The 22565-nt window shown below is 40.2% G+C and overlaps 5 protein-coding genes across 11 annotated transcripts in view; 1 reads left to right on the top strand and 4 right to left on the bottom strand.

Annotated features, from left to right (window-relative positions):
- LOC106963958 (golgin subfamily B member 1-like) overlaps nucleotides 1–6748 on the bottom strand; it is a 37057-nt gene extending 30309 nt beyond the window's left edge. For 5 of the 6 annotated variants that reach the window (XM_015059157.1, XM_015059156.1, XM_015059155.1 and 2 more), the window contains exons 1-9: nucleotides 6603–6748; nucleotides 3794–3852; nucleotides 2761–2928; nucleotides 2381–2518; nucleotides 1612–1728; nucleotides 1353–1508; nucleotides 1093–1272; nucleotides 902–1024; nucleotides 718–831 (exon numbers count right to left, since the gene is read on the bottom strand). In XM_015059157.1, the coding sequence (XP_014914643.1) occupies nucleotides 718–831; nucleotides 902–1024; nucleotides 1093–1272; nucleotides 1353–1508; nucleotides 1612–1728; nucleotides 2381–2518; nucleotides 2761–2928; nucleotides 3794–3838 (1041 nt within the window). In that variant the 5' untranslated portion in view covers nucleotides 3839–3852; nucleotides 6603–6748. The remainder of the gene's footprint in view (nucleotides 1–717; nucleotides 832–901; nucleotides 1025–1092; nucleotides 1273–1352; nucleotides 1509–1611; nucleotides 1729–2380; nucleotides 2519–2760; nucleotides 2929–3793; nucleotides 3853–6602) is intronic. The other variant, XM_015059158.1, reaches the window with a different exon arrangement.
- A 2893-nt stretch (nucleotides 6749–9641) lies between these two features.
- LOC106963962 (guanylyl cyclase-activating protein 2-like) lies at nucleotides 9642–11837 on the bottom strand. The gene is made up of 4 exons (XM_015059164.1): nucleotides 10849–11837; nucleotides 10625–10774; nucleotides 9978–10074; nucleotides 9642–9884 (listed from the first exon to the last, which is right to left on the bottom strand). The coding sequence occupies exons 1-4, from the start codon at nucleotides 11047–11049 to the stop codon at nucleotides 9763–9765; spliced, it is 570 nt and encodes a 189-aa protein (XP_014914650.1). The 5' UTR covers nucleotides 11050–11837; the 3' UTR covers nucleotides 9642–9762.
- A 1863-nt stretch (nucleotides 11838–13700) lies between these two features.
- On the top strand, nucleotides 13701–16926 carry LOC106963963 (guanylyl cyclase-activating protein 2-like). Its single transcript, XM_015059165.1, has 4 exons — nucleotides 13701–13939; nucleotides 14014–14163; nucleotides 14924–15020; nucleotides 15806–16926. Exons 1-4 carry the CDS (start codon nucleotides 13745–13747, stop codon nucleotides 15925–15927), a joined length of 564 nt encoding a protein of 187 aa, XP_014914651.1. The 5' UTR covers nucleotides 13701–13744; the 3' UTR covers nucleotides 15928–16926.
- LOC106963965 (retinal cone rhodopsin-sensitive cGMP 3',5'-cyclic phosphodiesterase subunit gamma-like) lies at nucleotides 16862–17494 on the bottom strand. 2 transcript variants are annotated; one of them, XM_015059168.1, is made up of 4 exons: nucleotides 17402–17494; nucleotides 17143–17251; nucleotides 17033–17070; nucleotides 16862–16954 (listed from the first exon to the last, which is right to left on the bottom strand). In XM_015059168.1, coding segments are annotated over exons 1-4 (225 nt in total). In that variant the 5' UTR covers nucleotides 17403–17494; the 3' UTR covers nucleotides 16862–16877. The 2 variants fall into 2 exon arrangements, with proteins under 2 accessions (XP_014914654.1, XP_014914653.1); XM_015059167.1 differs by having other exon boundaries at nucleotides 17398–17494.
- Nucleotides 17495–20546: 3052 nt separating this feature from the next.
- Nucleotides 20547–21948, bottom strand: LOC106963964 (retinal cone rhodopsin-sensitive cGMP 3',5'-cyclic phosphodiesterase subunit gamma-like). Its single transcript, XM_015059166.1, has 4 exons — nucleotides 21822–21948; nucleotides 21209–21334; nucleotides 21092–21129; nucleotides 20547–21014 (listed from the first exon to the last, which is right to left on the bottom strand). The coding sequence occupies exons 2-4, from the start codon at nucleotides 21322–21324 to the stop codon at nucleotides 20938–20940; spliced, it is 231 nt and encodes a 76-aa protein (XP_014914652.1). The 5' UTR covers nucleotides 21325–21334; nucleotides 21822–21948; the 3' UTR covers nucleotides 20547–20937.
- Between the last annotated feature and the right edge of the window lie 617 nt (nucleotides 21949–22565).

Below are 22565 nucleotides of genomic sequence, written 5' to 3' on the forward strand. Positions count from 1 at the left end.
ATTTAAAATATATACAAATAAAATAAACATGAAATAAAAAATACATATTAAATGAATAAATAAAAATGTGAAAAGCTTTTGCAATAAGCTCTTGTCCCTACAGGTGCAGCTGCTGGTCTGTTGGGCTTTGAATGTTTTCCTCAATCTTCTTTTAAATGTCTCTAAACAACAATTGTCAAGTATTGTCACAGATTTATTTTGTACTTTGACTAGGCCATTCAAACACAAGGATCTGCTTCAATCTCAGCCATCCCATATCATCTCCAGCTGTTTGTTCAGGGTGGATGATGGAGGGGGAACCATCAGCTCTGACCAGCCTCCCTGTCCCCAAAGCATCATGCTGCCACCACCGTGTTTCAGAATAGTGATGGTGTGTTCAGGATGAGTCCAGTTATCAGTCTATGTTAAACTGTCTGGAGCAACATCGTGTGTTTGCACTGGACTGAGAGATGAATAAACATTCATGATACTTTTGTCTGGGTTTTATCTGTAAGGAGAGTCGAAACTTTTGAGGTCGACACATTAAAAATAATGACAAAAATGGGACGATATCGATGATGAAGCATTACGGATTCTTACTGTTTATGAAAGTGTAAGAAGAGAATTACATTTACATAAAGTGACATTTATTGATGTCACTTCCCTTAAGGTAACCAAAGGGCCACAAGCTTGATTGTTCCTGTTTATTGGTTTGGTTTAGAGAAAGGACCTGCTGACCTTGATCTGCTGGTCCCTGCCGTCCACCTCTCCCTGCAGCACGTCGATGACCTGCGTCTTCCCGTTCAGGACCTCCTCCTTCTCATGCAGCTTCTGCTTCAGAGCCTTCAGCAGCTGGGGGGAAACAGGAAGTTAGAAGGAGTTTCTAAGCGTTTCATTGGTCGGTGAGCGGCGGTGCTGGTACCTGCTCCAGGTCGGCGCTGGCGTCTGATTTGGCCGCCAGCCTGAACAGCTCCTGTTCGTGCATCTGGTTGATCTCCGTCAGCTGATTATCCTTCTGAATGATGATGTCTTTAAACGTCTGGATCTGAAAACAAGATGGCGGCGTTATTTCTGCCTCTGCAGCCTCAGTTTGAGCTGGCGTGTTAAACCTACGTTCTGCTTGAACATGCTCTCCTTCTGGCTGTACTGCTCCTTCTCTGAGGCCAGCAGCTCCTTCAGGCTGTCCGTCTGCTCCAGTAGCAGACTGTAACGCTCCTCTGACTCCTCCACCTTCTTGGTCAGGCTCTGTACCAGCAGCTGCAGCTCCTGCGTCTCTCCGCCGACCTCCAGCGCCTGAGAAGAAGACAGGAGTTAAAACATGTGGAAGCTTCCTCCATCAGAGAAGCAGAGCCTGGATGTCAGAAGAGCTTCACCTTCTGCTGTGGTGCAGCAGCTACAGGATGATCTGCAGCCAGTCCGGTCTGCAGGTGGACGATGTACGCCTCCTTTTCTGCCAGCCTCCTGTCCCTCTCTGTCAGCATGGCGTCCATCTCCTCTCCTCGCTGCTGCTGGACCTCCAGCTCCTTCCTCTGGAATCATTCAGGAATAATTAACGTCTATCAAGACGTCTCCCAAACAGAATAACTGCAGACAGAAATAACTGAGTTAATTTGGCCTGTGAATATCATCCACCTTGTTCTGCAGTTCTCCATCTTTCAGAGAAAGCTGCTGCTCCAGTTCCTCCAGCTTCTTCTTCAGCAGGACGATCTTCCCCCGACTGGCCTGCTCTCCTCCTCCCTCTGAGGAACCCTGAGGAGCAACGACTCATCATCATCATCATCATCATGATCATCGTCATCATCATGATCATCGTCATCATGATCATCGTCATCATCATGATCATCATGATCATCATCATGAAACTCATCATCATCATCATGATCATCATCATCATCATGATCATCGTCATCATCAGCATCATGATCATCATCATCATCATCATCATGATCATCATCATCATCATCATCACGATCATCATCATCACGATCATCATCATCATGATCATCATGATCATCATCATGAAACTCATCATCATCATCATCATGATCATCGTCATCATCATCATCATGATCATCATCATCATCACGATCATCATCATCATCACGATCATCATCATCATCACGATCATCATTATGTAAATAAAACAGATAAAAAAGTAAATAAACCTGAAGACAAAAATAAAACCAAAGAAAAAAACAACAACTGAAGATTAAATATTAAATATGAGTAAAATACAACATTAATGTACTAGAATATGTAGCAAAATAACAACTAACATATTTTAAAGTAAAACAAAAAAATTAAATAGTAAAATCTAAAAAATAATAATAAAGGTAAACACCAAAACTGAATTAAATCTGTACAGTTCATGTGTCTGCAGAGATCCTGTCTTTTCCCAGACCTTCTTGCTGTGGGTCGGCGTTCCGGCTTCTCCCTGCTGCTTCCTCAGCTCCTCCAGCTGTGATGTCAGAGACGTCACCTTGGCTTTGTTCTGGAGGCGGAGCTTGGACAGCTTGGCCTCACACGCCTCCTTCTCCCCCTGAGGCACAGAGACGATAAATCACCTCCAGTCAGAGGAACAATCAGCTGCATTAAATATGGAGGATAATCAATATTAATTAATATGGTTTGTCTTTGTTTTGGCGTTCAGGTCAAACATTCACTGAGTTCTTATGTCACATCCCGTCTCTTAGTGAATGCTGGACTCTGCCTCCAGGGGTTAAAGGTTAACCTAATCCGGCACCAGGTTGTGGGCGGAGCCTGGCGGGGAGCCGCCCTCACCTTGAGCTGGTCGTCTTTGGAGCGAAGCGCGGCGTCTTTTTCCCGGATCAGCTCCTTCAGCTGGGAGACGAGCTGCTCCGTCTGGATCAGCCGCTCCGCCATTTCCTCCACAGGAAGTTCTGCAGCGCCAACAGAAGCTGCAGCAGCGCCGCGAGGGGAGCCGGCGCCCTGAGGAGGAACGAGAAAACACACAGATCAGTCTGATTCTGGATAAAACTTTATCTAACCAAAGCATATTACTAAGAACTTATTGATTCTTTATTCTGAATAGAAATGCAGTGAAAATAATCAGAATAACTGACAGGTTTCTACTCTAACAGCTCCTTCAGGTTTCCAGACTTTAGTTTTTCATCCTTTTAGTTCCCTGAGAATTTATGGCAGATGTTGAGAGTGAGAAACATGCAGCAAACTTTTCTACTTTACATTGAGCTTCAGTTCAAACTGAAGCACAGGAATAAACTTCTGATTAAATACATACATTTTACATTTCTTTCTAAATGCTGCTCTGAATAAAGCAAATACAGCATTTCAATATGCCTTTTCTCTTCTGATAACAATTGAACGATGTTATGAATGACTGCCTTCATACTGAAAACAGCTGAATGGGATTCAAACAGGAAGTTGTAGCTCAGTAAAACGCACCAGGTCAGCAGTTTGACTGATTCCTGTTAATCTGGACATTAAGCTCAACGTTAACACAGATAAACCTGCAGGTATGATGTCAGAAATACCTGGAGCTTCAAAAGTTATCACTGCTGGTGAAAGCTGGTTGTAAAAATGCAGCAGATCAAAAGTATCAGATCATTTTAATGCTCCAGAACTGGAGAGCTGCCATCCTGCAGCGGTGCATCGCTGCTCCGAGTCTGAGCTGAAAGACTGGAGCTGATGAGGGAATTCACCATCTGGAGCAGAAATGCACCTAAAATCTGCAGGACAGCTGAACCAAAGCTATAACTGAATGATATTTTTATTTCAAAAATGTTTATTTTTGCTCTTTTAGTTTGTTTTTAAATGATGTAAATGCAGGACTTACAGCAGAGCCGGGCTCTCCCTCTTCCCCAGAAAACCATTTCAGCATGGTTGATTAGAGGCCTGGAATACACACACACACACACACACACACACACACACACACACACACACACACACACACACACACACACACACACAGGAAGTCAGCTTTCTCTTTCACATTCCAACAAAGGGCTGCTGTTCAGGTATTTCTAGGAGAAACAGACCAGATTAATCAGATTAACGTCCCGCAGCTCAAATAAAGAAACATTCAATGTTTTTCTACCCAGTCTGAATCATCTTTGTTGGTTTGAGTCCTTCATAAATCCTCAGCAGAGGCGTAGTTTACTGATCTGTTCTCACATGAAACAAACACATGGTTTTCTAAACTCAACTCATTTTGGTCCATAATAACTCAAACCAACAGCAAACAATATTAATACATTAAAGAGGGTTAGGGAAGATGGACACTTAAAGGGGGATTATCTTGTAATTGGTCCATTTTATGTTGTGTTTAAAATGTTTTCTCTCTTTTCCTTTTATGTGTTCTCGTCATTACAATTTGTAATCAGAAACGGATGAAATTGATAAAAACCTCAAAGGAAATGTGATTGGTGCTTCACTAGTTATTGTTCCTTCTGGATGTTTAAATGAATTAATCTGGTTCTGATGTAATTTCTGTCATTAATCCTCCTGTCCAAAATGCTTACACAGGAGTTACTGATGCTGATTATTATAAATGGTGAGAAAATTAACAAAGAGCCTGTCAAATATTTTTTTTTTTCCAACACCAAACGTGCGTTCACATGGGAACACGGCTGGACCATGAATCCATTTAACAATTATTTTCCATCTGTGGTTCTGGAGGAACAGTTTGATCATTAACTTCCTTCTCTGATGCAGTTTCCAGTTTTCCATTTACTCCCTCAGAGGCCCAAACCTTCCCTGCGCTCATCACGTTCATGAAAGTTTATCTTAAAGGATCTAGAATTTATTTTTAAACTTTCAAACGAACAGCCAGCCGGTCGTTTCTCTTTGCAGCTGAACCAACAGTGGTGGCAGCATCATGCACAGTGTCTGGTCTGAACTTGTGCAGGAAAATGGAAAACTGTATATTTTTGTAATTCAATCTATATCAAATATCATAGTTATATATTTATCATATAATCCATATAACTTTGTTTCTGTGACAGGATCCAAACGGTTCTCTGGACTGAGCCAGCTAACAAAGGCTCATGTTTAAATATTCATCATCACCATGTGAGGGAATCAGATAAGTGAGCTCAGCAGAAACGCTGAGGTCAGAGGTGAGCCATGTGGGTCATGTGACCGCTGGGACAGGAGCCAAGCTGGACAGAAGAGAAACTCCTGCAGGATGTTAAACCAGCTGCTGGTGGAATGGCAAAAATCTCAGATATGAAACTAAATATATTCAATATACCTGCTGACTGGGTTTTAAATGTAAGGAAAAACTTCATTTAGATTAAAAATATCTAGGTTTTTTTTTTTACAAGCTCCTGTGAAAATATTATCTTCTTTTTTCTGGTCAAGCAGAGAAAAAGCAGCTAAACTATTTCCTATATCATCAAAAACAAACGGTCCTTTGTTGCAACTCAGTTGGATTGGTTCTGACTGGTTCTGTTGAAGAACAATTCAATAAAAACGTTGCTGTTTGCAGCCTGGACCAGCAAGATGTCGAAGTCTGTTTCTGGCAGGGAAGTCTGATGTTTTCTGCTCCTCTGCAGGATGGAAAATAATCATCATCTAGTGACTGAAGGAAGCTCGGAAAAACAGAAAACAGGAAGAAACTGCAGCTGGTATCATCAACCCAAGATTTTCTAAAAACTAGTTTCAATAATCAAAGAACAATCAAAGCAATTTAAAAAGTAGTGCTAATAATAATAATAATAGCTTCATGGCTAAATTGTTGAAATGCAAGCTCTGCTTATGAGTAGAATATGAATACATATGAATATTTAATTCCTGACGAATTGTTATGTCCCAGAAAACTAGCATAGCAAGCAATAAAACAATTATATTTACAATATTAGTTGTAATACAAAATAGGGGACTTTAAATAAGCGTAAAAGCAGCCAGTAAGTAGAAACACACAATCATAAAATGTGGAAAACTACTGATCAACACCATTTTAAAATATTAAAATGGAGAAATAAAATAAAATAAATAAACAGGCCATGGAATACCTGATGGTAATGTCTAATATCTTAACATTAACATTCCTCAGAATGCCTGGTGAATCTTTCCAACTATTCCCCAGATTTATGGAAACATAACATTCCCATTGAAGCAGAAACAAGCCAACCTGTGTCAGGACCCGAGGCCTGTTCAACACATGATCTGCCTCATTCATTGAGCCTGTTGGGCTGTCCAGCCACAGAGTGCAGACAGAAATCCGGTCAGACTGGTTCTGTCACGCAAAACCACAGCAGCTTACAAACTGGTGCAGCTCTGACACGTTAAACTGGGCTAATCTCCGAGTTTATGAGGAGCAACAGTTAAAACCAGCCCAAACCCAGCAGAGCAGGAGCCAATTAAAAGACATTCCTGATCAGATTATGAACTGCTGTGTTATTTTCTTACTTCCAAATCCATACATTATATTTCATGAACACAGTACAGACGCCACAGATACACCTTAAAGCTTCAGCAACACGCACAGACATGTCAAGAGATTAAAACGCTGCTTTAAAACAAGCTAAGGCCACACACCGTCCAGTAGCTTGGAGCTAACTTCTTAGCTAACCATTTAAATGCCTCTCGGCTCCCCGTCGGCTCATAAAACACGCAGGTTGTTCAGTTTGAAAGCTTACCGCGCTCACAACTTCATGAAGAACCCGCCCGAGTCAACACCTGGTCCAGAAGAGTCCAGCAAAGTTACATTTTATTACATTTAGAGTACAAATCTTCAACGGGACAGAGGTCTCGCACACATTTGTCAACAGTCTGAGAAATGTCTGCGCATGCGCAGTTCGAACAGGAAGAAGAAACCTTTTTATGCTTTTTTCATCAGCAGCAACAAAAAGAGATATCTCCAATAAATTATATTCGCATGGATCTAAAATGCATATCACCTTGATACAGGTAAGGAATAAAGTCTTCTGTTCTGTTGTCATTTGTTTTTCCTGCTATTTTTTTTCTCATTCATAACGTAATACATGAATCAAAGAAGCAATATTTTCCAGGAGAACTACGTAGATATCATTTCCGGTTTTGCTTCCAACCTAAGAAGATTAAAAACATTTTTGAAATTGCCTCCTTTTCATGTGAGTACACAATGAGAAAGTGGATTACTATACTATTATTTTATTAATTATTTTAAAAATGCCTCCTTGTTTTTCTTACTTTCAAAAATATAAACGTAAGTAGATTTGTTCACGTTTTATTGTACTCTAAACAAAATGAATCAGCTATTCCTCTTGGATCTTTAAAGACGAGGGACAAAAACAATAGTAAATTGATATAAAATGAATGCATAATGTATTTTCCTTCGTCAGCATCCAGTCCTGCAGCTTTGACTGACAGAATGGTGAGTCTGGTTGCCTTGCAGTATCAGAGGCAGTTTTGATTTATAAAATTGGGGTAAATGAGATGGTCAGCCTGTTCCATGGGCCTGCAGAGAGTCGTTTCAGTAGGGGATGTGATTAACTTCCTTTCCACCATTAAATACTAATTGCTTTTCTGCACCATTAGAGTGAAAATATCTTTTTGGGTAAAATTTGTCTTTCCTTTCCTCATTAGAAGCTTCGTTTGGTTGGTAAATCAGTGAGTGAATTATTAGAGTTCCACTTTTCTGGTTGCTCCGTAAACTTCGCCGGGGTTCTTCTCCTGCATATTTTGTGCTATTTTCACCATTCAACTTTTATACTATTCATTTTGCTCTCCTAATGCTGGCTATATCGCTTGGTATTCATAACCTTCATACTTTTTATAATATTCAGCTTTTTATAAATTTTTCACCCCTCGGGGGAAACTGCTCCATCCTGTGGCAGAATTGAGAATTACAACCATTCATCTAGTTTCAGGGCTGTCATGGAGGAAACAAGGCAGCAGCCATTTTGAAGTTGGCAGTTTAACAGCTTTTATCCTGTTTAACACCTGGGAATAATTAGAGCTTTTTTCATGCTGCATGTGGGATGTTTTTTGTAGTCTCTGTGCTAAACGATGCCTCCAAACAAATGTTGGTATCTCAGGAACCATGAAAGGTTTGGATTTCATTCACCCTCATTCACCCTCCGTTTTTATCAGAAGGAATTTTAGACTTTACATGAGGTTTTTTTTTTACATTGCATGGAATATATTACTGTAACCAGCATGCTAGTGGTAGCCTATTTGCTATCATTCGTATTTAGCTGGTTTTAGCTTTTTAGCTAATTTTGGTTTTTACCTGGGTTTTTCACGCTGCATGGACTTTTTCTTACTTTTCTGCAAGTCTTCAGCAGGTGGCTTCAAACGTTTTTGCCGTTTTCACCAAAAGCATTCAGCATTCACATTTGCATTTCCTTAGGAAACGCACACTTTCTAGTTCTGGATTGAGTTTCTGATTGCAGTTGATGGTCCAGAAACACTCACAGCTGCATCACCCTAAGAAACCTGACCAAAGCCTGATTTCTTGGCCTTCTAATCTCGCCTCCTAATCTTAAAAATAAGTGTGGAAGTAAAAGGGCGTCTCTCGTTAGCGTCTGTGTGAAGCCAGCAGATATAATGCTGGCAGGTTAAGGAGCCTTGCAGGCTAAGAATAGTCAGTCTAAATCAATACAGTAAAAGCCCCCAGAAGGTCTTCATGAAGCGACTGGAGGATCGTTTGGATCTGCAGTCTGATTCCTGTGAACACAGAAACTAACACATCAACCTGTTACACTGATGGGAATCTGGGGGGAAAAACATTAAAATCATAAATGATGAGAAAGTCGAGCGTAAAGAGAATCAAACTGGTCATTTTTCCAAAGGTTTCATTTATTTTTCAGTAAAAGTCTAATGAAGAGTTTGAGCAGCTAAAAATTACACCAGCTACTCATCATCACCCCAGTTTTATCATAGATTTTTCTAAATGAAGCTTTGAAACATTTCAGGTAAAAAACATGTTGTGATAATTTGTTTAAATCAGGCACAGAGTGAAAAACAGTTTCAGACCAAAGTGAAAACCATCTAAAGTATAGCTACAGTTATTTTCTAGTCATATTTCCTTTTAACATGACGACAAATGAAATCAGAAAAAATGTCAAGGTGTTTTCAGAGTCCAGTTTGGTCACTGACCTCAGAAATACATTTTATAATATTTCTGATTTTTGTAATGTCCATTTATGTGTTTGCAGAAAAATATGTGTGCATCTGAAAGTGAATAAAACCAAAATATCCTTAAATAAAATAAAGTTGAGCTGCCTGACTTAAGGGCTTGTAGTTTGGGCTCTACAGACTCCTGGATTCAGGTGTTCATATGGGTCGTCTGACAACAGACGCTCAGCAAAAGAGACAAAATGTGGTTCAGAAAGTCGTACAATAAAAACATCAACCTTCCATGATGGAGGAAGGTTTTACTTTTTAAAATGTGAGGCCACAACAGTGTAAAAAGGCATTTTTAAGCCTGTAGTTGTCAGTTACAGATTGCTAGATTTATCCAAACTTGGAGATTTCCAAAAGTTCAAGCAAAAGTTCAAGCAGTGGGAGGAATAAGCTTCAAATGAGACCGAGATCAAAAGGCTTCTGCCTGAAAAATGAAAATGGGTCGATCCAAAACGTTTGGCCAGCTCTGCAACGGTTCAGCAGACAGAATCAACTTTCCTACTGAACAGAGGAACAGCTGGAGATCCTCTATCTGGACACTCCAACCTGATGGACTGCCGGTTGAAAAACCTTTTTCCATAAAAACAGAACCTGAACATTAAGGCTGGCCGTTGAGGTTTAATCCAGTGTGTATGTTGCTGAAATGTTCTTCATGATGGTCAGGCTGAACATCCCCACAGTCTGGAGGACTCAGGTCTTCTTCTCCTGGTTCTTAATGAACCAGGTTTTAGGCGCCAAGTCCAGTCTGAGCTGCTCCATGAGCCACGGATCCTTTTCTGCTCCCTCAATAAACTCCTCCAAAGATATCTGACCTACAGACACAACACAAAGTTCAAGAGGTCACACTGAACGGAAACGATACTGTTCATTTAAAATGGGTCGTCTTCCTCCAGGTTTTCACTTACTGTCTTTGTTTTTGTCCGTCAGCTCAAATATCCTGTCACAGATGCAGTCGACAGTTTCTGCGTTCGAATCGTTATGCCATTTGATTTTGGTGATGATCTGGAGAAAAGGAAACATGGTTATGTCAATATTTGAGCAAACATTTCCATGGTTTTGGATGAAAATTGTGAAAATGTTCATTTCTATAAATTAATTTATTTTTATAATTTCTCTAAAAGATGATGGAGATGCAAAGATGGTCCCTGCATCTCTGCCAATTTTTCTTAATTGGGTTTCTGCCAAAAGTTGCATAACTAACTTTTTTTTTTTCTGGTCATAGTTTGAGATGTTTAGATGGCGGCTTTGCAACAATTTGTCTCCAAAACAGCAAAACGCCAGCAGCTCTGAAGTCAAACAACAAATAAAAACCCAGACGTTATTTAACTTCAAAACCATATTTTCATACATTCATAAGAGACATTTACCACTGTCTTTACTACCATGTTTCCCAGCCTGCAGGTTGTAAAGTGAGGAGGATTATCTGGAGTAAACAGCTTCTCTCTGCTTAAAATACTCCAGAGTTCACAGTAGTTTAAGCTCAACCAGCTTCATGTTAAACTTCTAACGGCTCCAAAAGCTTTTCCTGAAACAAGCAGTTTCTAAAACTCACTTTGATAATACGCCTCACTTCGTGATTGGTCAGGCAGCCGTTCCCATCGTTGTCGTAAATTTTAAAAGACCACTTCAGTTTGTCGATGAGTTTTCCACGAAGAACGAGGTTCACAGCTGCCACATAATCCATGAAGTCCAACTTACCATCCTAAACAGAACCAGGAGAGATACTCTGTGGATTACTGAATCCTAACCCGTTTACCACACCGAAACACACGTTACCTTATTGGTATCAAAGGATTTAAAGACAAGTTCAATGAAAGCCACCTCCTCCTCTGATGATTTGCTGCTGACGCCAAAGATTTTCTTGAATTCATGCAGGTGCAGGTTTCCACTCGGACATTCATCTGTGAATTTCCGGTACAGTTCCTGAATGTTCTGCAGAGTCACTTCTGTGTCTGTGGTGGCCTGGACCTGACCCATCGCTTCAGGCAGGAGGCAGCCAGTTATGGAGCAGGAACATCACAGCGTGGCCATCAGGAACCCACCGGGCTGCTCGGACCTTTCCAGAACAGCTTCCTTCAGGAACACCTGCTGATCAGATCCACTTATATCCCAAACAAATCCCAACCTCTAAGGAAAGACTTCTGGAATATTCCCTAACTATTCCTTCTCCACCATGTAGTGAAATAAAGTAGGGAGGCTAATCTGCAGAGTGTTTGACTGCGGAGAGGAGCAGAGCTTAAAAGGCTGAATCCATCAGAGCGTAAGCGAGTGTTTGGCGATGTGTTGATCCGATGAGGAGGCGGTTTACCTGGCCTGACCTGGCAGGAGAACAGAAAACAGTGTGTGACTGGAGCAGCACAGATCTAATCAGCCTCTAAATGTAGAGGCTGCAGAATCAGACCTGAGTTTCACATCTTTGTTGTTTGATCGCTGAATTGTAAATCGATATTAGTTTAACTGACTGAGAAGCTTAAAATATCCCATCATGTTTCTACAACACACAGAGACTTGATCAGGTGTTTTTATCTCCAGTTGAGATGTTTTCTTTTTCATTCTTCCCGCACTTCCCAGTTCCAACCACCAGATGTCCTCAGTTGTTTTCCAGTCTGATTTTATAATCAATAATCAAATCCCACAATCAATTAAAGCAGAGAGAAAAGACTAAACGTAGCTCTTAGTGTTTTTTATCTAAATTAACAGATGTGTAATCATTTCCAGGGTATTTGTTAGAGCAACTTTGGTCAAATATTTTGGGTTTCCTTTCAGAAGTTTCATCGTCTACAATTTTCTCATGTAAAAATCTGAATATTAAGAACATTTTTTAAGATTTTTATTGAAAATCTCCCAGTTTTTCTAATAGTTTTTGGTCCAAAACAGAAGTAAAACTGAAAAGGTTTGGTCTGATTGAATGTCAGGTGGTGAGAAAACCCATCAGTGTCTTTTTAATGAATTCTCATTTTAAAAGCTTCCTCTGTTTTGAGGATCGGCTGGAATACCAGGCAGGTTATAGTAAAAACTTGAGGTGCGTCCTGGGACGTCCCAGCAGGTTAAAGGTAACCTGTAGGTAACCTGTAGGTATCTTTAACCTGCTGATCCGGTTAACTCTGAGTCCTATTCTGGTTCCCTGGTCCAGTTAAAGTCCCTCATCCTCACAGCAGGAGTCAACATTCATTTGTTCATTTTAGCTGAAGCATAACATGAATCTGTAATTTAAAGTTGTATTCACGTTCTCATCCTCACACTGACAGCCTGGTTAGATAAAAGAGACACAGAAACGTTCCAGCCTGGAAGTTGGTAAGAAATCAGAAGAGCCTTAATGTTACGAAGCTGCTTCGTCTTAATGTTGAGATGAGGAGAGAGAAAAACATGTTTTTAATTAATTAAATGATGCAACAGGAACTGAGGTGATTTTAATAATCAAGTGATTTATATCATCTCTTATAAAACCTTCAGTACTTTTTCCAAAGTCAATGTTCATTTTGCAGAAGGTTGTCAGAGTAAACTACAGGATATAAAAGCTTTTAACATTTTACCCTAAATCTACAATCAACACTTTCAGATCAAGAAATTTAAATATTTTTAATTAAAAGTGATTAAATCAGCTGTGAGCACCAAGACTTCAGCTTTTCAAAGCATTTACAAAGTTTCATCACTTCCTGTTTCACAGTCAATGGAATAAAATATTCCAAGCTGAGTATATGAACAACACAAAATAATAATATTTATTCATTCATGTATTTGTGGCCTGGAAGTACATTTGACTTGACTATTTTGACCCATGTAATTTCCTCAGCATTACAGAAAAACGTCAGCAGAGGGCAGCAGACTGATTTCTACCCCATCAAAAACTGACTGGTTGATAACATTTTATTATTTATTAACCTTTATTTCACCAGGAAAATCCCATCAAGATAAAAAAAAAAATCTTTTACAGGAGAATCCTGGCAAAGACCGGCGTCGGCTTACAGAAGATTCACAGCAAAACAGGAAAAGTGAATAACAAACAAAGTATTTCAAAGATTACAGCTTCACTCCGTGTTATCAAGAAAGACACTGGTTGCTGAAACCTCAATCAGTGTGAAAGTGATGAAAAGTCTGAGAAGTGAGGCTGAAATGTTGGTGAGACATTTATTCATGATGTCTCTCCACAAACAACATTATCTTGTCACTAATAGACATCTCACGAAGTTCAGTCAGGTGTCAGTCCAAAATGTGGACTCACTGGCGATGTAGCCTTATGGCAATTCAGTGACTTGGTTATGTGATTTACTGTATTTATAATTTTCTTTTTATTATTGTATATTTGCTTTTTGTTTTTTGTTTCTTCTTTTACTCTATGGACCTATTTTTGCGTCTTTAAATAAAGTTGATTGATTGATTGATTTATGAAGTAAACATGTGCATTAGGTCAAAAATGGACAATTAGTTTCAAACCTCATGATGAAAAATCACTTTTTGCTAAATATGCGAGTCAAACGAGGTACCAGTAGATTTATTTCAAGAGGTTAGATTTTATGCAAGAGTTTAACAGGGTAATGAGCTTAGTGCCTCCAGGAGAAACTGGCCGTGGTGCCAAATCTTTACATGACCTGAGTGAGTCAGTTGGAGCGGACAGACGGCCAGAACCTCCTGACTGTTGTAAACTCTTCACTTTGTTTCATAGCCTGCAGCTATGAAACAAGAAAAAAGCAGCAACGATGAGGGGGATGTGGCTCGGATTCAGGAGATGTGCCTCATTTTTCTGAGGGAATGTCCCAGCGGCGCCCTGCATCTACACGAGTTCAAGAAGATCTTCGGCGTTCAGAGCAGCTCGCCGGAGGATTCCCTCTTCCTAGAGACGATCTTCCGCTCCTTCGACACAAACCAGGTGAAGGATTGCTCTGCCTGCCAGGAATCAGGTTCATGGTGCGGTTTGTGTAACTCTGCCTGGTTTATCCACAGGACAACACGCTGGACTTCATTGAGTACGTCGCCGCCCTTAACTTGATCTTAAGAGGAAATCTGGAAGATCGTCTCAAATGGTCCTTCAAGATGTACGACCGGGATGGGAACGGAAAGCTGGACAGGAACGAGGTGAAGCGGCTCATAAGGGTGAGGAAAACCTATTTTATCCAAAAGTTATTGACAGAAACGTCTGATGGGAGCAGAGATACAACGGTGACGAGTCAATCTGTGAAATATTAACAAGGTTTTCTATAGCAGGAATCTCCTAAAGGTGGACTTTAGAGCCCCAGTAATCTGGGATTAGGGCAGGAGGCTAAGGTCATGTCAAGTGGCTCCATTGACAGAAAAAGAGTTGATCAGTTGTGATCCTAAACACCTTTAACCTGGAGATCAGGTGGTTAAACGGCTCAGGTGTCCTGGGCATGGCGGGGCTGGGTCAGGGTGTGCAGACCACCTAATCTGGGTTATGAAGGGAAACTTCAACTCTGCTACTGGGGATTGACAGGCTGGTTTCTGAGTTCATGAAGAAATACTCAGTAAGCTTCATATTGTTGAATTGGCGGGTTCCATTTGTCGTGGATAAATGTTGGCGGTTGGGTAAAACTTCAGCAGAGTCCAGGAAGGAGTCGCTTCATCCGGACCCGAAGCACCTTTAACCCTTGGACGAAGCGAACTGGACGGTTTTTAGATGTTTTCCTTCTCTTTTAGCTTTTCCCCAGGAGCAGTGAATCCTCTCTCTCCATTCAGTCCTATTTTATTTGAAGCAGATTTTACTCATTTTATTTATTTGCTTATATTATTACAGTTTTAGAACTTATCCTGCATTCACTTTTGATGCTCAGATGTTTCAGTTTTGCTTCTGTTAAGGTTGAGTTAAAATTCCTGCATTCTGACATTTTTCTGACAGATTCTTCATAAAATCAAACTCCAGAAGAGCGAAGTCAGACTGACTCCGTCCCAAATCTGTGATCGGATCTTTGATCTCGTTGACGACAACAACGATGGTAGGAGAACAAATTCAGGCACAGCTCCAAAAATTAGAGCATCATGAAAAAATTAAACATTTTTTACTAATTAGTTTAGAAAAGCTAACTCATGGTTTGTGTAGATTCATAGACAGATGGAAATTTTCAAGCCTTTGTTGTTTGTAATGTTGATGATTCTGGCTTAGAGAGAATTAAAACCCAAAATTCAGAGTCTCTGAAAATTTGAATATTACATCAAATCAATAAAAATCATATTTAAGCAGAAATTTCCGACTTCTGAATGTTTATTCCTATAAACTTTCTCTACGTGGTCTGGGCTCCTTTTGCATGATTTTATTTTCTGACTCCAGCCTCAGTCGCTCTTTGTGAAATTCCCAGATTCCTGAAGGGATTTTGCTTGACAAACTTCTCAAGGCTCCAGTTATCTGTTGTTGATGCACTTTTTCCTTCCACTCAACTTTCTATCAATATGCTGTAACCTTTTCCACAATATTCTACTTTTCTGACACACAAAATATTAGGTTTTCATTCTCTGTGATCCAGAATCATCTAAATAGTAAGAAATAAAGACTATAAATATTCCCTCCATGTGTAATGAATCTATAAATGAGACAAAATATCTTGATGATGTTTTTTATGTACCAGGATTATTAAAACGATGCTGCAGGCTGTGTTTGATCCCCAGAGAGCTTCCAGGAACACATTATTATTTGGTTTTCTCTGGTTAAAACCAGCTTGTTGCGACTCGTTCGTCTGTAAAATGAGCATCGTACTGACAGTGGTTTTGGTCTCTGTGCCCTCAGGTGAGATAACCCTGAGTGAGTTCATGGAAGGAGCCCAAAAGGACCAGTGGCTCATGGACCTCCTCAATCTGGACGTCAACACCTCCGGCTGGGTGACCCAGAACTGCAGAAAGCTCCCATGATGCCTTGCAGTGAGAGCAGCGTCTTCATGTTTAACGTCTGGAGAGGAATAACTGTTCCTTTGGTTAAAAATGATTCGCCCTGCGGTTCTGAACCGCTCTGAGTCTGGAGCCGGACCTCTTAATGTGGCAGAGGTTCTGCTGGGCCGGTCCGATAGACGGCCTGTGATTTCTGTCATCAGTTACAAACAAATCAACTGCTAAATATCCACATTTATCAGATTTCATTCTCAATAGATCTGCTCTGTTTGGATATTTACTGTTATTTTCAGATCTTCATAGAGATTCACTGAAGTCATGAATATTTTAAAGAGTCATTTTAACACTGTTTAAGTTCCTCGGTGGTTAAAACTGAAACGTTTTCAAACGTGTTGCATCCAGAAGCTGCAGATGTTCAGGAACTATTGGATCCGATGTGAAGGAGGGAGCAGAGATCCAAACACAGTAACATTCACCTGGGATGAAGAACCAAAAAACCCAAAACCCTGAGAAGTAAAGTCTTCATGAGCAGAGAACCGACCGGCTTCATTTTAACCCTGACATCAGACAGACTCATTGAGACCAGATGAACAAACTCAGTAGACTGAAAAAACTGATTTATTGTACAAATTTGCATGTTTACACAGACAGTTGAGAAGTTTTGGACCCATCATTATTATAACGCGGTAACATGGCTGAGGATTGGATTTCAAAGTAAAATAAAGTAATTTCAACACAATCTGGTAAAATTCTACATCATTGATTAAAATCTGATTTTATGATCACATGATTGAGTGAGATGGGTTTCTGAACGTGCAGTTTGGCTGAAAAATAAATAAAAATGAATAAAAAACAAACAAACAAACAAACAATCACTCAACTGCTGCAGCCGGTCAGTGAAACGACTCCTGCAGCCTAGAGCCCGTTCCTCTGCTCCAGACAAAACGACTCCTGGATGCTTTTCCAGCTGGGATCTAGGCGGTTCCAAACTGAGCCAGATCACTCAGCTCTACGTCACCAAACTCCTCCCAGGGGCAGATCACGGCGGCGTCTGCAGGGAAACAGAGCAGGCATGAGGGAACAGCTCAACACCACCAGGGTCCAGGCTGAGTTTGACCCTCAGACTCACCGTCCAGCCCCTCCATCCCCGGCAGAGCGCTGTCAAAGCTGGAACAGAAGTAAAAACTGAATTAGAAAGAGAAGAAAACCCTGAAGCTGCGTTGGGAAGATGCTCCTCACCCTTTCTGTCCCGGTTTGGGAGCTTTGCTCTTAAACTGTCTGCTGTCCTTCTGCTTGAGCTCAGCTGGACTCGGCTTACGGACCTCAGATGATGCATTCATGTTCTCCACTGCGCATCAGAAAAACAAAACATTTCATAAGTAAACAGGAATCTGTGGCACATTAGAAGAAGTTGGTTAAATTCTGCTGTATAATCTGAAAGAACAGAGAATGTAAGTAAACATAAATCTGATTAATAATATTGAATGGACTTACTTGCTCTCCAGATGTTAGAGATGTTTCTCTTTGCAGACCAGATAAGAAGTAGCTGCAAGACAAAGGAGTCTTCTTTCTTCTTGCTGTCTCGGTTCTCCTCGTCCTTCTCTCTGCTTTTATACCCTGCAGAGATCAGCTTCCCTCAGCGCTCAGGCCGATTACGTCTTATGACTAAGCCTCATTAATTCAAAATGCCCACAGCAGCTTGTTGGGACTCTTTGTTTATGAAATGCAGAGACTCAAAGACAAATCAAATTAGGATTTTATTTCTTTCATGGGAAACATGGTGGCCAGTCGGGAACATTGCTGCCCAGTCTGGGGTCTTTCTGCATGAAGTGGTCACTGGGGTCACTGGGGTCACTGGGGTCACTGGAGTCACTGGGGTCACTGGGGTCACTGGGGTCACTGGGGTCTCTCCAGGTACTCTGACTTCCTCTCTGTTCTCCTTAAACTGAGTGTTTTCATGGTTTTCTGTCCTGTGAAAGTCATTCTGATTTAGTTTCTACTTGGAGGTATTTATGTTCCAGTGTTTTACCTTGCAGTTGTTCTCCACTTTAATTGATTAAAATGAAGCGCGGCTGACAGAATCGTGGTTGAACGGCTCGTCTCATAACAGGATGAGTCACAGATAATAAACGTTGCATAACAAGGATCATGTCCAAATCTGCAGGTGGGTGAATCAGCCTCAACCTTTCAACAGCATCTGCAGATACACGTGTGTGTGTGTGTGTGTGTGTGTGTGTGTGTGTGTGTTTGTTACATCTTCATACGTTGTTTCAAATGAGCGAGCGTTACCGAATCCTCTTTCCGACACCTGTGCTAAATCACCTGTTCAGCTTTACTGGTGCTTAGAAGCAGCATCACACAGAGTGATGCCATATCTCTCATATGATTAAATGATAAAATAAACAGCACTAAATCTTTAAAGTATTTTTGACTTTAAATTAGAAAATAATTTTGAAAACTCAGCATCTCAGAAACAACTGTTGTTAAACTAAAACAGCAACTAAATTGATTTAGAAATATTTGCAAAAATTGGCAACATTATCAAGGATCTCCTGGTTAGCTCGCCACAGGATGTAAAACGATGAGCTGAATGACACAGACATGGTTCTTTAGTACGAAGTGGTGAAGGGATCATATTTACACAATGCGCAGCTGTTTATCCTACTATAGTCAGATGGTTTTAAACCCAGACGTGGGGCTGAAATGTCGACACCAACCCAGCTGGACTGGAACAGGAGAAATGAACTGCAGTTGCCACCTGTCAACCCACAGGGGGCAGCACTGAGATGGTTTTAGGCCAAATATTAAACATATTTACATAAAAATGTCTCAGTTTGTACAGAAACATGAAAACAGCAACTTAAGGAACAATTTGTAGAGTTTATCTGCAAAACAAGTTGTTTGGGGTTTATTTATTCTTTAAGGTCTGATCAATAATCAATAACCGGTAGAGAGGAAAGCCTGAGGAAGCTGACATGCTATGTTCAGTCAGAAAAACAGAGAACATAGTGATTCTGTTGGGAGAGATTAAGGAGAAATGTGCTTGTTTTCAGGTAAAGACAACATCACTACAGTGTGTCTGTTCACACAGTTAACAATGCATCATAAACAGCAGACATGATGGTTTCTGTCTGATGAGCTCCAGTCATCTGAGATGCTTTTCATCAGGACTGAATCTGGTTGAATCTCAGTTAATCCACCACAGTTTCTCTGGGATTAGCTTTAAAATCTGCTCTCATCAAACTTTACCTGCAGCTCATCTTTGCTGAACTGGTGCAACATTTCTATTTGTCAAATAAAATCAGAAAATTGGGAGCTTGATCCAAACCCTTACATCCGGGGTCCCCAAACGTTTTCCGGTGAGGGCCACATAACTTCTCCCTTCTCTGGTGGGGCCCGGAGTCAGTTTGTAACAGAAAAAGTGTGACGATTGCAGGAGTTCCTAAATGTAAAAATTTCTTGTTTTCCAGAAAGCACAATCAAATACCCTCTCTGGGTTCTTCGCAGAAAAAATCCAGGAAATAACACTATTTATGAAATAAATACTTTATTTTCCAGACTACAAGCCAGACTGGACTATAAGCCGCAACCCCAAAGTTTTTTTTTTTTTAAAAAAAACAGTAAACATACACATATAAGCCGCAGATTTCTCTGCTGCTCCAGGTTTTCCACAGCGATGCAGCAGCAGCAGGGGGGGGACAGCCAACATTTGAGTCATAACAGGTCAACTGAATATCACATTTATTACAGTTGAAAAATAAAAAGTTGCCAAGTTTAGATTTAACTGAACTGATTACAGTAATTTACGAATGGAAACAGTAAAAGTGCTGATCCTTCGTGTTGCTACTAGCATGTGCTAAATGAAAATGGGCGCTTCCTTCTTCTTCTTCTTCTTCTTTAGATTTGAACAGCAGCTTGCATCCATTATTGTTGCACTACTGCCATCTACTGGATCCTAATATCTATACCTCAAATTCTCATGTTGATCCCAGTATTATTTTTAAAAAACTGAAAAATCTTTTTCCCCTCAATGCCATTTAACTGATCAACAACATTCTCAAACTTCAATTCCCTATTAAAACCTAATTCCGTTTTAATGGGCGCTTTCTTCTTTTATTTCCAATTTTGACTTCAAATGATTCACTTCCTGCTAAAGAGCCCCCTGGTGGTTGAAGAAAAATCCACATATAAGCAGTTTATAGTCCAGTTTATAGTCCAGAAAATACGGTATACGAAAAAAAATCTAAATGCTCTCTGGTATTGTTCAGGGGGCCGGACCAAATGTGGAGGCGGGCCGGATCCGGCCCGCGGGCCGTAGTTTGGGGACCACTGCCTTACATACTTTGTTCCTTCTCCCTTTTTGTAACTCCTGACTGAAAATATAACCTCCATTTAAAGAATGAGGGAATATTTGACTTTTATAAAAATATTCTTTATTTTCTCTTAACTTTCCTGAAATATTTATTGGATGGGAGCAGGAATTTTTTTATCTTTACTGAAAAAAAGACCCCAAATTTCTGACTTTATCACGTCTTTTTTAAAATATAGTTTTTTCCTTTTTTGTACTTTGGAAGAAACACAAACAGTCAGCAAAATTCAAGGTCAGTGACTGGATGTAATAATAATCCTAAAAGAAACAAAACTCAATGATTAACATTATTTTATTTAAAATTGTAAACTTGGACAAATGTTTGAGCTTTTGTGTGAAATACAGCAGAATAAATGAGAAGATTGAAGGTAGAGGTAATTCTCTATTTTATTACATAATATAATTAATATATTCAACAGATTTTAATAATCCTCTCTTCAGACAGACAGATTATTATATAATATTATGTATTTTTTATCGGAAGCAGCTGCATCAACTATCAGGAACTGGTAAGGCTCTGATGAGTTATTATATAATAATCTGATGATCATAAACTTTTATGTTTTATTTGTAACTCCATGTTTTATTATTATGCTTGTAGATCTGTGGTGTTTCTGCTCCTCATCCTCAGGATGAAGGGGAACAGCAGGAAGTCTTCCTCGGCTCTAAACGGTTCCAAACTGGGCCAGTTCGCTCAGCTCCACGTCTCCGTATTCCTCCCAGGGACAAACCACTGCAGCGTCTGCAGCAAACCAACGAAACCAGTTAAATGTTTCACAGAAACCATCAAATCCACTGGGAACGCTGCAGTAAACTCACCATCCAGGCCTTCCATGGCCGGGTCGTGGCTGTTGACTCTGTTTTCAGGGAGACAGAAACGTTTCTCACTCTGCTGCTGATCATTAACTTCCTGTCTGAGGTCAAAGTTCATCTCACCCTTTCTGTCCTCGTTTGGGAGCTTTGCTCTTGAACTGCCGGCTCTCCTTCTGCTCCAGCTCTGGTGGAGTCGGCTTGGTGCCTCCAGCTGCTGCAGCTGCTGCTGTGGAGTTCATCTTACTGACTCTGCATCACAAAGAGACTGGATTCAAACCATCAACCAACCCGGAGACGACCTTACTGTCCTGTTTTACATGCAACGCCTCTGTTAATGTAATTATAGGAGATGAGTTTAAATACATTTAATAGCTTAATTTGGACAAAGCTACATTATTAATTGCATATTTTTATATTAATTTAGATAAATTATAGTAAAAAAGACCAAAAAGTTTGATTAGAAGAATATTAGAAGAATATTATAATTTATGAGCTGTGAATGTAATGTGTATGTCCTCCAACTGAAGAACACAAAACTGCAGCTTTAAATATATTTTCTATATTTTTTATTAATTTTTACTATCCTTATGTTGGTTTGACAATATTTTGTTGCAGAATATTTAGTTTCTCCTTTATATTCAGCATTTACCTTCTAAATAGTTCATATAGTCACTCTTTCAGCTGAAATAAAAAATGGACACACGACAAACATTTAGTATAATAAAAATCCACCTACCTGTTTCTGTTGGTTAGTCACAGAAAAGCAGCTGTGAGACAAAGGAGTCTCCTTTCTTCTCACAGTCTCTCTTTTCTGCGGTTTCTTCGCCTCAGCAGCGTCTTTACACGCCTGCGTGGACCGACCGCCTCTCCTCTCCCAGAGCCGATTTAGGCTGCTGGCTTACGACTAAGCCTCCATAACTCAGAACAACTGGAGAACAAGCTGGATTTCATTAATGTTAGCTTATATCACACCTGTTCAGGTTCCATAATTGACATATTTACCATAAATAAAGGGGAAAAAAAACATTTACTGTGGGAATCAAGGAAATACTGACCATCTAAACATCTGTTTTATTTTACACTGTTTTTATTTGAGTTTTCAGCTTCAAGCATTCTAGGTGAAACAATGGATGAATATGGCAAAGAAGCACCTCGTGTTTACTGCTAAGTATGGTGGAGGATCTGTGATGCTGTGGGCCCTGTTCTCTGTCAGGTGAGAAGATCTCACCTGTTCTTACTGGGAGTCTGACCAAGACCAGACTCAGAGTCTGGTTTCCATCTGTTTCTCTGTCTGTCCACCGGCCTGCTGAGCAGAGACAAACCTGCAGATGGCGCTGTGATCCAGGATAATCTAACAACCACAGACTGAGCATTTCTTTATTCTGTCATCCAGTCGGTGGATAAGTGGACAATCTGATTTGGACACAGTAAATTGTGAAAGCCTTGCTCACTGATCTGTTCTCTCTCCAAGCCAATCGGA

Source organism: Poecilia latipinna, unplaced genomic scaffold (assembly GCF_001443285.1).
Source record: "Poecilia latipinna isolate Pla-1442-1.1 unplaced genomic scaffold, P_latipinna-1.0 Scaffold1606, whole genome shotgun sequence".
Lineage (NCBI taxonomy): Eukaryota > Metazoa > Chordata > Actinopteri > Cyprinodontiformes > Poeciliidae > Poecilia > Poecilia latipinna.